Source organism: Symphodus melops, assembly GCF_947650265.1.
Source record: "Symphodus melops genome assembly, chromosome: 1".
In the NCBI taxonomy this organism is placed as follows: Eukaryota; Metazoa; Chordata; class Actinopteri; order Labriformes; family Labridae; genus Symphodus; species Symphodus melops.
In genome coordinates, this window is record NC_136691.1 from 48,441,316 (window position 1) to 48,456,365 (window position 15,050).

General features: G+C 40.2%; 1 protein-coding gene across 3 annotated transcripts; it reads right to left on the reverse strand.

The window, feature by feature from the left end:
* Window positions 1-727: 727 nt before the first annotated feature.
* plat (plasminogen activator, tissue) lies at window positions 728-13,091 on the reverse strand. 3 transcript variants are annotated; one of them, XM_079364484.1, is made up of 15 exons: window positions 12,794-13,091; window positions 7,707-7,811; window positions 7,141-7,264; window positions 6,792-6,926; window positions 5,890-6,000; window positions 4,726-4,900; window positions 4,240-4,331; window positions 3,972-4,146; window positions 3,799-3,884; window positions 3,625-3,690; window positions 3,319-3,523; window positions 3,088-3,224; window positions 2,668-2,808; window positions 2,347-2,495; window positions 728-2,233 (listed from the first exon to the last, which is right to left on the reverse strand). In XM_079364484.1, exons 2-15 carry the CDS (start codon window positions 7,767-7,769, stop codon window positions 2,066-2,068), a joined length of 1,827 nt encoding a protein of 608 aa, XP_079220610.1. In that variant the 5' UTR covers window positions 7,770-7,811; window positions 12,794-13,091; the 3' UTR covers window positions 728-2,065. The 3 variants fall into 3 exon arrangements, with proteins under 3 accessions (XP_079220610.1, XP_079220611.1, XP_079220612.1); XM_079364485.1 differs by having other exon boundaries at window positions 7,222-7,264; window positions 12,794-13,083; XM_079364486.1 differs by lacking the exon at window positions 6,792-6,926 and having other exon boundaries at window positions 7,222-7,264.
* Between the last annotated feature and the right edge of the window lie 1,959 nt (window positions 13,092-15,050).

Genomic DNA, 15,050 nt, shown 5'->3' on the forward strand with positions numbered 1-15,050 from the left:
TAATAGGTAAACTTATTTCCTTCCCAGGAGGCTCCCAATAGAATCAACTAAATCTTTATTGTCCACCGGAGTTGGATATTTGCCTTAGGCTCTCCATTTAAGTTACAGTATAACTAATCAGTATAAAAATATTCAGGCCATCAATAACACAGACAACATAGCAGCTAGTTCATGTCATGGTTCAGATCTCATCAGTCATGTTATATAATGAAGGATGTTAACTACATTTGGAATAAATGACTTCTTACAGACATTTTTGGTTGGCAGAGGGACTCTATAGCGCCTCCCAGAGCACAGTGGCACAAACTTGCAGAAGAGAGGACAGGAGTTATCTGCTAGAATACTCCTGGCTTTATTACACGTCTCATCAGTAAATAATGAAGACAGAGGTTTTTGTGGTATGCCCACTAGTTTGCCTGTTTTTGATACAATCTTAGAGAGTTTATTGTTAAGTAGAGGGAGTTGTGTCACATGTTCTCCATTGAAAGAGATTCATAGAGGGCAACTGATCCCATGTTGCACCTTACAGGGAACTGTATCATCTCTGACTTTACAGAAAAAGGACACATTAGTGGTCAAATATTGCATTTCTGCTGAACAAGAATCTTGTAAAGTGTTTTCTCCACTGGAATCCAGAGAAAGAAAAAGTAAACACTCAGATAAACTGAGCCTTATTCTCCTTTGTCTAATCATTTTATTAGTATAAATAGCATGACAGGGTTAAATATTTATTTAAAGTATTATTTATTGACAGAGAAGTCTGCTTTAATAGCTGGTTATAATGACAGTGACAATAAATTATTTAACTACAATACACAGTACAAATGTTTTTTCTATAAAATAGTCTAAAAAACATAAATAAAAAAGTGAAAAAATTCAACTGAGTCATAGAAAAATTAGTCTAGTAGATCAGCTTGCAGTCAATTAGCAGTTTAATGTTGAACAGAGAAGATAAAACTCCCCTTGGTCATTTTTATATAAAAGTATTCTACACGTTATGTACATGGTGGGCTCAACCCAGGAGTTTGTTGTAGAAATGCTCTCCTCTTTCTCTCTCTCCCTGCTTTATCTTATTACAACATGTCTCTATCTTTAAATGTACGAACCTCTCCTTTCTCTGGGAGCTGCTGAGCTCTCTTAGGTTCCTCGGGACTGTTGATGAGGATGGCCTGCCCAAACAGACGGATTAAGCTGGGCTCTTGTAATATAGCAGTAAGTAAGGTCTTTTACCTGCTTTATGTAACCATAACGATGAGCATGGTCTTGTTACCTGCTCTTTTGTAATGTTAACAGACAAACAGTAAGGTCCTCTACCTGCTTTTGTAAAGTGTCTCGAGATAACACCCGTTATGACTTGACGCTATACAAATATAATAAAGATAAAGATTAAAGAGATAAGTAAGCTAAATGAGTTCACTTTTTTTTAATTGAGCAGAATCTGAACCAGCAGATTTGCTTTTAGGGGGTCTGATCCCATCAACCCCCTAAAGAAGGCCAATGTTCTGCGTTCCACTGGTTGCACCAAATAAACCTTTAATCTGGAAGAGCAAAGATTTTAAAATGTGCCTACATTCCTAGTTGATGCACTCTACTGTGCAAATGATTGCTTATGTTGAATTAAAAGTGCGACTGACCTGAAGTCTTCCTCTGTGATTTCTTTGTGTAAACCAGCATAGAGCGAGGCATAAGGGCTGAATAATAATGCTTTCTCATTTTGCAAATTAGCTTCCTATGAAATTAGAAAACACATGAACACTTTTTATACACGAAAAGAAATCAACCATAATGAAGATCCAGAGATTGTCCCGTGTTTCTGCCAATATGTGCTATCACATTTAGGAGAGTCAAGAACAGAAAACAAGAGCTTCACTGAGCATTGAAACTCAGGTTTGAGGTCTTTTTTTTTTTGCATTTCAGTAGGAGTCATCCTGCTCCTTCAAAACCTCCATCACTTTGGATCTATCTGCTTATCATCTTGATGATAATCATATCAACAGTTACTGTTTTACCCACTGGCTTTGTGGGTGTGCTCATCAAACAAGGCATCTTTGCAGTTTCTCTGACTTCAGACAGGGTTTGCCTTGATCTTCCTGTTGATCCAGTCGATGTAATTGGTGACACGGGTATAGACCCCTGGCTTGTCCATCTGCCCGCACCCATCACCCCAGCTGATCACGCCCATCAGAGTCATCTTGTCATTGTTACGACAGACGAGTGGACCACCAGAGTCCCCCTGTGATTTAGTTGCAAGAAACAGAATAGACAGAGGCAGAACAATAGTTAACATTAGACAGAGTACCGTTATCAGCGTAGATTTAAGAAGGAATTTTGGGAAATATTTCTCACCTTGCAGGCATCGTCCCTGTTTCGGGTGTCACCTGCACACAGCATGTTGGAGGTAATTGTTCGTCCAGAGAGAACTTCCGGGATGCAGCGCTCTTTGGGCCACAGACGAACATAACCTCTCTTCACACGCTCCGAGTACTCTGCTGAAACTGTGAAGAGAGTGGATTCAGCATCTCATGATCAAATATCAAACATCAATGGAAGGTTTATGGGAAAGCTTACACTGTCCTCTGCTGGTCATTTAAGTAACACCAGTTTACCAAAAAAGGCCTTAATGAAAAAATCACACAGTACTACCAATGGGCGACATGTTTTTCTTACATTCAGAGTCTTTTCCGTATCCTGAGATCTCACACTGGGTCCAGTCGGGCAGCACCAGCCCACGTTCAGGCAAACATGCTGGAAGAACCTCCGGAGAATTTATAGCACAGATGCCAATGTCCGTCTGAAGCTTCAAAAGAGCTGCAAGTGGAAAGTGACCAGTGGAAAGTCAGGGTAATGTGGGTGAAAGCAGAGGTTTTGGGTTCAAGTTTTAACAAGCCTCTGCTGCCCTCTTAATGTTCCATATCACCCCACGTGGTTGTTTGAAGAGTCTCATTTAACTTTCCTCAGTCTCTTTGGGTTAGTGGGCCAAAACAATTACTGCCAGTTTGCCAAAACCAACTCTCCAAATACTAATGTTCTAATGTTTCTAAAAAAATCTCACATTTGATCTTTTTTTTCTCTACTATGTCTACTCACCAATGTCGTTGTCAAATGTTTCAGGGTCAAATTTCTCATGGATCCAGTACTTCTCAACCTTGAAAATCTGCTCGCCACTGGAATTCTGTTTCCGGAAGGTTCTTCCCAAAATCACTTCCAATTTATCTGCCTTGACACTGAACAAAAGAAGGGAATAATTGCATGTTGCATGTTACATTCCAAACAGGTTAAATAATGTAAGGTGTATATGTTTATGCTAAGAATTCTTACCTGTCCTCAAAGCAGTGTGCAGCAGACAGCACCCAACAGGAGTCAATGAGAACTCCTCCACATCGGTGAAAGTGTTTCTTGAGACGGGACTGGTAGGCATTAATCGCCGCCTGCCACGGTTGCTCTGTGATGTCGCTAGCTCTGCCACCGAACATACGGAACGCCGGATGATTCAGGCTGTTGTCCAAACGCTGACCACAAGTTGCTACAGAGAGGGCAGTTAAATATGAGTACAATAAAAAAACACACAGAATACATCATGGGAATGGATCATGGAGGATGTTGGTGTATAGGAAAATATCACACCTCTGTTATTATTGTTAGTTGTTGGGGCACGCGGGCCGACAGTGGTGATGACTGACGGACGTGTCGCTGAAAAAAACAGAAGTCAAAGGTTTTAGATCCTAAACACAATGAACTGTGAAAATCTCACATCTTTGATCCTCCATTGCTGATACCGTCATATCATAAGGGACTCACAGCATTTCGGTATGTCACACAGCTCCCAGGTCAGCCGCAAATTCTTGTACGTGTGACACCATGGACCTTCATCACTATCTGGATTCCTATTGGTTAAAAGAAGGATTTAGTTGTGATCTTGGTAGTATGTAAGTGTGTTTAATTCTTAATGTTGTATTAGCTGGCATCTCTACCTGCAGAAGTTGTGGCTGCCCAGCCCTTGCTCCAATGCCTCAGATTTCCAAGCATTGTTAATTTTGCGCTTTATAGCAGGAGAGTCCCACGGCAGACAGCGAGAGCCGCTCTTAGTGACAGATGTTGTTCCTCTGTATGACTCACCGGAGCCCTTCACACATTCTTGGTACTTTTCTGCTCCCAAACACAAAGAGAAGCCAAGTGTTAAAGAAAATGTATAGTTTACTCCCTGGCGTTTCTGCTTATTGACATTTGGTCAGGTTGTACCTTCAGGACATTTGGGCAAAGGACAGGCCTCCCAGGTGATCTGAGTGCCTTTATAGATGTAACACCATGGAGTGCTGTCCAAGTCAGGATTTCTGTAAAGGGTGTGGGGGGGGAATGAACAATAAACAAAAGATGATGTCATTGTTCAATTCAGCATATAATCTATCAGAAGTACCTATAGTGCCTACTTCCTTTCAATGTTATCTTTACAAACATTTGCCTATTTAGTATTGGTGGCATGTTTCAGTTCCTTAACGAGTAGCTGACCTCAGCCTCTATGATACAGTAACCTTGCCTTGTCTGTATGTTGTGCTTTTGATAATCTGAGCCCTTTCGTATAAATGGTGCAGTTACTTAGTGCACCCTGCAAGCACAGTTAATTATAATTGGAGGTGTAACATATTTTGAGGGTCAGTCAGACCCCTTCCTTGGTTGACAATGACTATTAGCAGTTCATTCCTTCAAAAGTCTGCCCTGGTCACCTACCTGCAGAAGTTGTGATTACCCAGTCCCAGACTGGCAGCATCATTTTTTCTCGCCGTGAACTTTCTTCCTCTCAGAGAAGTGGAGTTCCAATTAATGCACTCTGATCTTGAACTGCTGGTACTCCATGTGCCGCGGTACCCATCACCCTTTCCCACAATGCACTTCTCATTGGTGTCTATTGGAGAAAGGGACAAAGTTAAACTGAATATAGAGTCGCTCATTTATATAAGGCTGACATCACTCCAATAACTGGCCTTGTTTATGTATTCTGACACAATTAAAGTTATTTATTGGTTCTGGAAAATCTTAAGCCATTTAAATGTTTGGACAGATAATGAAAACAATGTTATTTCTTATGTAACTCATTAAACTTACAACGTGTGTTCTGATGGCATTTTTAGTATTTTCTCCTGTTAGCAGTGTAAAACAATGACCAAACATACAGCATGATGATTGTAAACGCAATCAGATTTATTGAGTCTGGCAATACAAACTCATTACACTGTCACTGAAATCAGCTAAATGTGACCGCTGCTGTTTGTATTATTATCCCACTGAGAGGGCGGAGTGTCCCTAAAGCCTCAAAAAGTCGCCCGCAGAAACAAAAACATTTATGTCCCAGAATGTCTTTCCATGTTTTATGATCTTTCTCTTCTCTCCAAACCGCAGGCCCATGACACCTTCTGTTTGAGTCACACATTCAGACTGTGACTTTATCTGGAGTCATTAACAGTTTCACAGAACGACTTAATCAGTATTGTGTCACCGACCATGATGATTTGGACTCAGCTAAAACACTGAAAAACATAATATACAGGACGGAAGGACAACAGAAGTGTTCTATTAGCAATACAGAAATAGATAGATTTAAAAAAAAAGATAGATTAAAGTTGAGCAAGAAGTCAATTCATTGATCAGTTGATGAACCGAGAATAAATTAAATTAAAAAAAATTAAAAAAAATCATTTGTGAGGATGTGGCTGATATTGACAACCTGAACTTTAGGAGAGAAGTTTAAGAATAATTTTCACATTTTGCTAATTTCTGAGATTTAACAGGTAAAAAAAATTGTTTCCCGTAAACTGCTAAAAAAAAAAAAGCTGCTTTGTTAAATTGTAAATTATCATGGCCTTGATTAAAAACAAGTCTTTGTCGAGTACTTACTGATCTCACAGTGAGCCCCACTGAAGCCTGGAGGACACTGGCAGATATAGTCTGACGTGTAAACGGCTTCTTTACAGGTTCCTCCGTTATAACACTGAGACACGTAGCAGTCTGGAGAGGAGGACAGAGAGCCTGTTAGTCAGTCATGCATCATACAGTTTCTCGGCAAATCAACAATCTCACTGATCCAAACATGATTGATTTGACCTCTTGCGTATACAGCCAATTATACTGTGGGTTTGGTCAAGTGTGTCATATTCGACATAGAAACATGAGAAGTATACAAATGGCTCATTCTGACTCTTTTCTTACACACACTACAGAACGGGTTTTTCTTCCATCTCCAGTCTGGTTTCTCATTTATTATTTCAACATTTCCTAAAGGCTAGCGTTAAGACAAACAGCACCCAGCTCGCTCCCAGTGCTCTGAGCTCACAGGCGGTGCAGTTTAGCAGACCGAAAATGTGGTTGTAATTTGGCAGAGGGAGGGGCAAGTCATGTCTCACAGAAGCCGTCAATGGGGGTGAAGTGCGCACAAGGGCTCCCCTAGCATGAGTATTTCAAACAATCTCAGACTAAACTACGCCTACTTAAAGACACGGAAAACCCAGCAGCTCTTCATTTGGATGAACTGAAATGACAGGGGTTTGGACACGTGACTGAGGTAAGCCAACAAAGAAAATAATCATGAGGATGCAGCAGTAAGTTAGAGGTCAAATGAAGACTGAGAGGTTAGTAAGGTCACACAAAGACTGACAGAGAAATGAACAAATACAAGATCACATTCTGTTGATTGCAGGCAAAAATAAGTATGAATAAAAAGAGACAGAAAATGCTGCCAATCTACATTAAGTGTGTGTGCTTGTGTTTGTGTGTGTTTGCGTCTGTCACGTCACACTCACTGATAACGGGCACAATATGACAAATCTCTCGGCCTCTCAATGTACAACGACAATACTCCACACGCTGTCCTCTCCATCGCAGCCAAGTGTCCCCAGTACTACGAATAGCGGACGTCTCACTATCAACACATTGTGCTGAAAAACACACACGCAAACAGACACACAAACAGTAAGTATACAGCCAAGGCACATAAACTTGATCACTGTAACATGTAGAAGAGGTAATGGTGCAAAGAGGGAACACAAACACGTGAATGACGACAGTGAGTTTAAAGACTGTGATAAAGATGGTGGTGGTGGTGAGGGTGGTGTTATTAGGGAAAACAAACAGGAGTGTGATGGAGCTCACAGGAGGTGTCAAAGGAAGATGAAGACTTCTGGACATGAATAATCAAAAGCGTCCGTCTGGCAGGCTGCCTGTCAGGCTCACCTCTGTAAAAACGAGTCCCTCGCTTAGTGCGGAGCAGCTCCACCTGAAACAGAAAATAAACATTGAACACTGAGCTGTGGTGCATGGGGACTGGCTGCATGGCTGTGGTTTCCAACTCAGGCAGACAGAGCAATCATTTCATTTCTTTAGGATACTGTTGAAGTAAACTGGAAGATAAAGAAGAAGATTGTTTTGTGGTGACTTGAACTTTTAAAATCACAATCTATGTGTTGCTGCTCTTGATCATAAATCAGACATTTATTACAATATAAAATAAAGTTAAATGCCAGCGTTCAGCAGCTGACTCTTGAATCTCGTATATTGAAGTTTAAGGCAGTTCCTGAAGGCATTACTGAGGAGGTATTTTCAAAAACAAAAATGCATTAATGACTATGTGCTTGCTCAGAGAGATTAAGAACCCCAAGAGAATGCTTATGTGAAAAGATAAGCCTTTGTGAAGAAAACAATAAGAATGTAGTACTCACATTGCCTGCTAGGCTGCAGCAGAGAGTAGACAGGAACGTTAATAGTAACAGTGTTGTTGCCATGGTTACTCAAGTGGTTTTAAACTCAAGCAGTCTTTAAGATTTCTGGAAAAAATAAAAAGAGAATAAAAGTACATATTAGCAACCCTTTAGCATTTCGATAATTTAACACGCCATTACAGAACAACTCATTTCAGCGCTGAACATCTGTGGACAGTGTGCAGGGATTTCTTTGTTCTATGTGTCAATATTTTGTCTTAAATTTCCACCTTTTCCTGACTCCAATGTGTCTCTGTTCAGCTTCCTTCCTTCATCTACAGTACGCCTGCTGCTGAGGAAGACCCCCAGAGAGGAAAGAGTGGGCGAGGTGGGGTGCTTGTAAGTTCATTTCTAGTCTCTTGAAGTTTAGTTGACTTCTTGACTCAGACCGGAAGTTATAACAGACTCTGCAGGACACTCTGATAGGATGAGCAGCTTGTTTCTTGGAGGCTGTATTGAAATTAATTTCCTCTTTATCATAAGTCTTCTACAACTTCCCGAATGGGAACAAACAGGAAGCAGATTATCTTCACTTTCTGTTTAAAACTGTCTTGTCAAACGGCTCAATCGGGGAAATCCTGGAGCGATAAAGAGCACCACGTAGAGCCGAAAGTTTCTGTGCCGACATTCTAACAGAGCAGAGAAGCAGCTGTGGAAGGATGAAGTGACTCAGGAGAGAAGGGAAAGCCCGGAGAAAGACAGAAAAAAGATGTATTTCCCTTTTATACTTTATGAAAAGATGTTTGAGATGTTCCTCTTTGTTTTGGAGTCACATCATGAAGAAAAGACATGTACAGAAGAGCTGCTCTTCAGTGAAATGTGAGCTTATATGAATCATAAAAAAGGTGGGGTGATTGAAGGATTGAGTGGGGAGGAAAATCTAAAAGAATTTTAAAAATAAGGTCCCACACCACAAACTGAAGTACAACACATCACCCAATTATGAGAAACGGTTTGTGTTAAAAATAACTATGGGGAACTTCTTCCACAGACATGCAAAGACACAGACATACAGCAGGAACCGTGTGCATACATGCCTGCATGTTTTGTAGATCCACTGACTCACCTTCTGGCTAACTGAGCTAATAGAAGACAGCACCCTGTTTTCATATGTCAGTGAGGCAACCGAAAACACAGCCACCCACATACATACATACTCTCACAGACACAAAGTGCTCAGGAACGTGGAGCTAATAAACACCCCATACACACAAAGATTTACTGTTCTTTCTGCTCATTGTTCATCAGAACAAAGACTCCCCCCTTAGGATGTGACTTTTCAAACACATGTATTCACACACTCACCATATGAAGGACGACAGGTCTCGTGAAAACTTTCTTGTGTCTCGGACAAATAAAATACTCCGTTGACCTACGCTTTTACCCTCCAAACTGAGCCCCTCTGGCAGAGCGACAACAACACACCAGTTTTCTCTTTGTTTCCTTTGTGCAGCTGTTCAGCTGTGTTCAGTCACCCCATTCTCCACCCTGTCAGCTGAAAACATGTGTTTCCTGCTATAATACAGTCAGTAAGGGCCCCATGCATTGCGGAAACGTGAGTTCATATCAACACAGGGAAGCACACAAGCTAACACAGACATGTATACACCAGATATGAAAAACATGTGTATCCCACCCTTTTTAGAGTCTACAGTATCTGCAGCGGAGAGGCCCTGTGCGGGAGCCTTTAACAGTATTCTCTCTACAATGATTCAGAGTAAACAGCCAGAGTTTTAGCTGATTTTGTGGCCTGTGTTACAACAGTTATTGCATTTGAACCTTCATCTGAATGGAAAATTGTATTTTAAATGTTACAGTTAAAAAAACAAGCTTCTTTAGTTTGTGCTGCATAACTAAAAGGTGTGTGAATCTTAAACTGATTTGTTTATACAAACAACCGATGTTTCACGCATCTGTTCTCAAGATTTGTCATTTGAGAACTCAGTAACATTTGACCTGAATTAAAATGAACACTCAATGAATGCATTTGAAGAAGTCAGATAAACCTATAACAGCTCACTGTAGAGCAATTAAGCAAATATAATGAAAATCATAAGGTAGGTTTCATGCGTAACTGTCAATAGTTGTGTAATGAAGTGAAAACCAGTACATTAAAAAGGCAAGTTTAAGAAAAACAAACAAAAATTAAGCACTAAGAAACTTGAATTCTTCTGAAGTCCGACCTGTTGTGATCCTCTCTGTGTCCAAAACCTTGAATCTCAGCTGTTCACAAGAATCATAACCATAAATGACAGAAAATTAACAGGAAACACAACAGCAAACATTCAGTGTAATCCTAAAAGTCATTTTTACCATTAAAGAAACAATGATTAGTGTTGTGAAACAGGATTAGACCAAACTTTGAATACAAAACCTTTTACCCTAATGTTACTATTATCACCATAGCAACACATTAGGAAAAGTACCAATCAGTAAGTATATCCATTTTTGCTCCTTTAGATAAAATCTATTAATATGTTGAGTAAAGGCTAGACACAACAAGCGGCTCGTGTTCAATCCTCTCTCTTGGTATTGACAGAGTTAAGGCATAATGTCTGTTACACTCGTACAGAAAAACATGTACGACCATGTATGCAGCCTGAGGAGAGTGAGACTCCTCTTGTAGGTCAAATATGAATGGAAGAAATGAAAACCTCTTGGAGTAGCAGCAGCAGCCAGACTGTGAGTCAGCAGCTGCTTCAAATGCACCACTTTAGTCAAAGTAACACATGCAACAGATGATAAAGCGTGCAGACAAACACAAATAATCACGCAAGGTTTTCACTTCCTATTCGGGTACATTTGCAGAAAATTAAAAGGAAGTGCTGGTCTAAAGCACTGACCACGATCTCTGTCACAGGGCCATTAGCAGACTTGTGTAATGGAGACAAAGTGCTGAGGCTGTTATGTTCAGAGGTGAGACATTTAAAGCTTTCAGTTTTAAAGTCGTAAAACGTGAGAACTGTGTGCAGGGAGAATAGTTGTATCAAGGTGTGAAAGTCAAATGTTGCACTTTAAAGCATCTCTGGGCGTGGATGGTTTAACTCTTCTATTCAAATGTCAGAAATAATATAATATATGAACATATTCATAGTGTGGACTGCTTACCATAGCAGCAGAAGGAAGTGTCAGAGAAAACTTCTTTGGCATTGTAGCACTTGTTTAATTTTGACGACACTGACTTCTTTTTCCTAACAATATTTCTTCAAGAGCTCAAAATCAGTGGATTGTAAAGACTTTTCAAACCATCTTGTTACGACAGCTTGAGCACTTTAAGGTCCCTGTAAATCTGACCTTTTTTTTTTTACTTGTTGGGATCCCTAAACATGCCCCTTTTTTTTTTTTTTTTTTTTTTACAGTTAAGAGCTTTGCATGCATGTAAAGTTTGCTGATGATGCTTTTGGCATGCAATGTCTTGCCGGTAAGCTTCTTAGCGTGCAATATTCATTCAGGGAGTTTTCTGTCAAGCTTCAGTAAACCAGCTGGGATCCATCCCTGTAAAGTCCCCAAAGAACAGTGAGCGCCTTTGTTGCATTATTTCTCCCTGCTCTGTGCACAATATGAGGCCTTGAACTCCTTATCAGGAAGAAACATAAACCCAGAGTATCAAAAGGGCAGGTGTTGACATTAGACATGAGTATAAACTGGAGCATGTAACAGCTACGTGGAAGGAGATGAAGGGATGGACAGAACAGAGAGTAAAGAGGGGGAAAGACGGAGAGACGAAATAAAATCCCAGCGGTCAGCAGAAAGAGAGTGAGTAGTCCTGAGTCATTCCAGCTTCCAGCAAGGACTGCATGGGACAGAAGAAGGCTTTGATGGGACTTGAACCACTATCAATGCCTTTTGATGGAGATATGATTTCAAAATTTAGTCAGAGAGGAAGTGGGGGTTCTTTTCTCTCCAGATTCAAGTGTTAAATTATTGTCTCTTCATCCTCCTCTACCCATGCTTCTCACAGAACGGTGCAGTGCTATCCTCTGTCTGACCTACTCTTAACTTACAGCTTTGAGGTCACATGAGTCACAAACATCAGTCTGAGGCCCTAACACAGCTGACCATACTTCCAGGAATGCAGATAATGGACCCTAACGACTTTCTCCCAACACAAACTGCACAGAGTATCAGTGGGATGGAGAATACAGTATCAGCACTGACAGAACCCAAAGAAGGAATTCAGGAGAAGCGAAATCCAGCTCATTTGCCTGATAAGAGACTGTATATACAAGAGATAACTGTGGATGATTCTGTGTAGTATCATAGATAAGAAACACACGTGAAGTCCAGCTGCAGCGCACAACATCTTCATGTTTGTAACATTCATAACAGTAAGTGACTCTGATATCACAAGCTGATGATTCACTTTATGAAAAATGTTTGGGGGTGATGTGTAAAGCTGTAAGTAAAGTTGTACAGTTTTCTCATGGATTCGAATTTTGGATGTCGAGGAAAGATGAGAAGGTTGCTAGAATTTAAGTCGGTGTGAAAAAGTGTCAGCACAAATGTATGAACAAGCAGACGGTTATATTAAGTTTCATCCTCCTAATGCGAAACCAGAATGAACCTTATCAACCAGATCAAGTGTGATGTTGGACCACCAATAACTGTTCGCAGGCTACTCTAGTTTTAAACTTACATTTGTATTTTTTTTAAATTTAACCTCAATAAGATTGAAGTTTTCCATTTTACATTAGGTTAAATAAAACATTATTCGACTGTAGGATTTCATACTATATGTTGGCTATTAACTAGCCATACAAATAGTTAAGAAATTGTCATCTTAAAAACACTGCAGATAAAAAAATACTTAAATCATGTGAAAATAAGAAATCAAATAATATAAAGTATAGTGTTTTTCAATGACAAAAAAGATGCAAAATGTTTAACACTTCATGAAATCTTTACCTACAACTTTACATCACCTGATAATGGTGTTAAACTGGCACAATTCAGAAAGACAATCAACATTAAAGTTTATCACTGAACAACCTGATGCATAAGGTATATAATGTCTAAATATCGCGAGAGCATAGCAGAGGTACACTTACCAGGATGTCTCTTGTGGGTCGAGTACTTCTGAGTGTCTTTGTAGAAGAAGTTTGAGAGGAGGATTTTCTTGCTTGCTTGGACTGAGCTGGATGCGTCCCCTGTCTCCAGTTTTTATCGCAGCGCTCCGGTCCAGCCGGTGTGTGTGGAAGGGGGAGGGCCGCTGCTGCTGTGACCTCAGCGGGAGAGCGAGGCTGTCCGGCCGGATGATGATGATGCAGCCTGCGGGGCGGGGTCGATACGCGGAGGGAAGGCACAGCCCAACATCTCCAGGAAAATCACACATTCCCTTCATCAGGAGAGATGCAATCCTCTGGAGAGTGTTACCTGGAAATTTCACAATCCCATTCCCATTTTTACTCCCCATGTGAAAAGATAAACATTAAGAATTTTTAAAGTTTATTAAAAGCTTCTTCAACCTTTTTTTGAATACACCTTTGTTGTGTGATGTTTGCACTTTCAATCGACTTAAATACTTTGGTATATATTTCAGTGACATAAAAAGTGGCCAACCATGGATTTTTCACACTGGTAGAGACCTCCGTCAGTCTGTGATGGGCTGCGGGTGACATTTTATCTGTGTGGTGAACCAGCTGGCACCAGGAGTCATTTGTTAAAACTACTATTCCCTGAGTTCAACCCTTCCCTTCCACAGGAAATCACAGTCACTTAGACTCAAGAATAGCTCCATCTTTTCTTCACCAACAGTGGTTTTATTAAGATTAGATAATTCACGTTTATTGTTTTTATTGTCTTTTAACATCATATTAAACAGCTACGAACATGGCGCTGGAGGCTGAAATGGGCGGTTTTGGTTAGTTTGACGTCGGTTCTATTTGTTTGCATCTGTGTCAGATTAGAGCACACTCCCACTTCTTGATGCAAACAATCACACACAAAAAACTTTTTTTTGAGCTGTGATGGTTATTTTAAGAATGTTTTCTATTACAGATGGCTTTGGGTCAAAACCATTAAATCCATGTACTCCAATAAAGCCAGGACTCGCATCGCTTTATTCTTTGCCAAAGACTATCGTAATTAGTAAACACAGCTTGTCATTTTCTTCTCATTTTCTTGTTCCTTGTATTGTGGGATCAGAAAACTCAGTAGCCTATATTGTCTTAACTGACTGATTTTTAATGATATACAGTGACTGGCAGTTAAGAGCAATCGTGAATGCGGTGGAGGAATCAGAGATACTCACTGATTGTTTTTCAGCATTTCTTGTTTTCTTTGCTCATGTGTGGGTGGCTGTTTTCACAATTACTAGACTCAGACTGTCAAAACTCTAACGGCCCATTAAAACATAGACAGCATTTGACCTTCAAAAACAACACACAATTAAAGCATTTGCTCAAGTAAATCATCCTTGGTATGCGTTAAATGAGTAGAATGATAGACACATGGACACTAGCCAAAATCAAGCATAACAAGGGTGTAAATATCCATCTATGAACAGGCTATTATAAGCACCAATATTCTGTTGTGCCATTCATGAAACAGCAGCATTGATATTGACTGAAAGTACCACAATACCACAGTACCACAATACCCCTGTTCTGTTTATGTTTTTACAGATAATAAAGAAACAGGGTGTAGTGGGCCTATAGTGGTAATTATACATGCCAAAAGCAGAACCTGTAGTCCTTGAAGAAGGCAACGTGGGTTCAAAACTGACCCCTGGCACCTTTCCTATGCCTGTCATTCCACGATACGCACGCACGCACGCACGCACGCACGCACGCACAAACACACACACACACACACACACACACACACACACACACACACACATACACACCCAACGGTAGCTGTGATAATCTCTTTTGGAACTGTTAACAGTCTTAAACAATGTCTAACTGCTGGTGACAGAATTTAAGAAGGCTGTAATGAAATGGACAAATGCTGAAGAGGAAAATAAACAAGTCACCTGTTTACTCATGGATTGAAAACTGGCAAATCACCCCAGTACAATTATATGTATTCAAGGACAATAGATAAATCATTTCCACAGGCTAGGTCTATACAACTAAACACAGCTAAAAAAAGACAAAAGGTCTTTAATCCAAATGAATTCCTTTTACTTTGACTTGACGAAGCCATCTGGACAACTATTCTGACCCCAAAAGGCCATGAAAAAGTATCATACTTTGCAAGTAAACAGGAAACAGGCCTTTTTCTTTCTTAAAATGTCTCGTTCATTCAAGTGCATGTTGCACACCCTCAGATAACGTCAGCACATAGAAGGGGTTTGTTTAT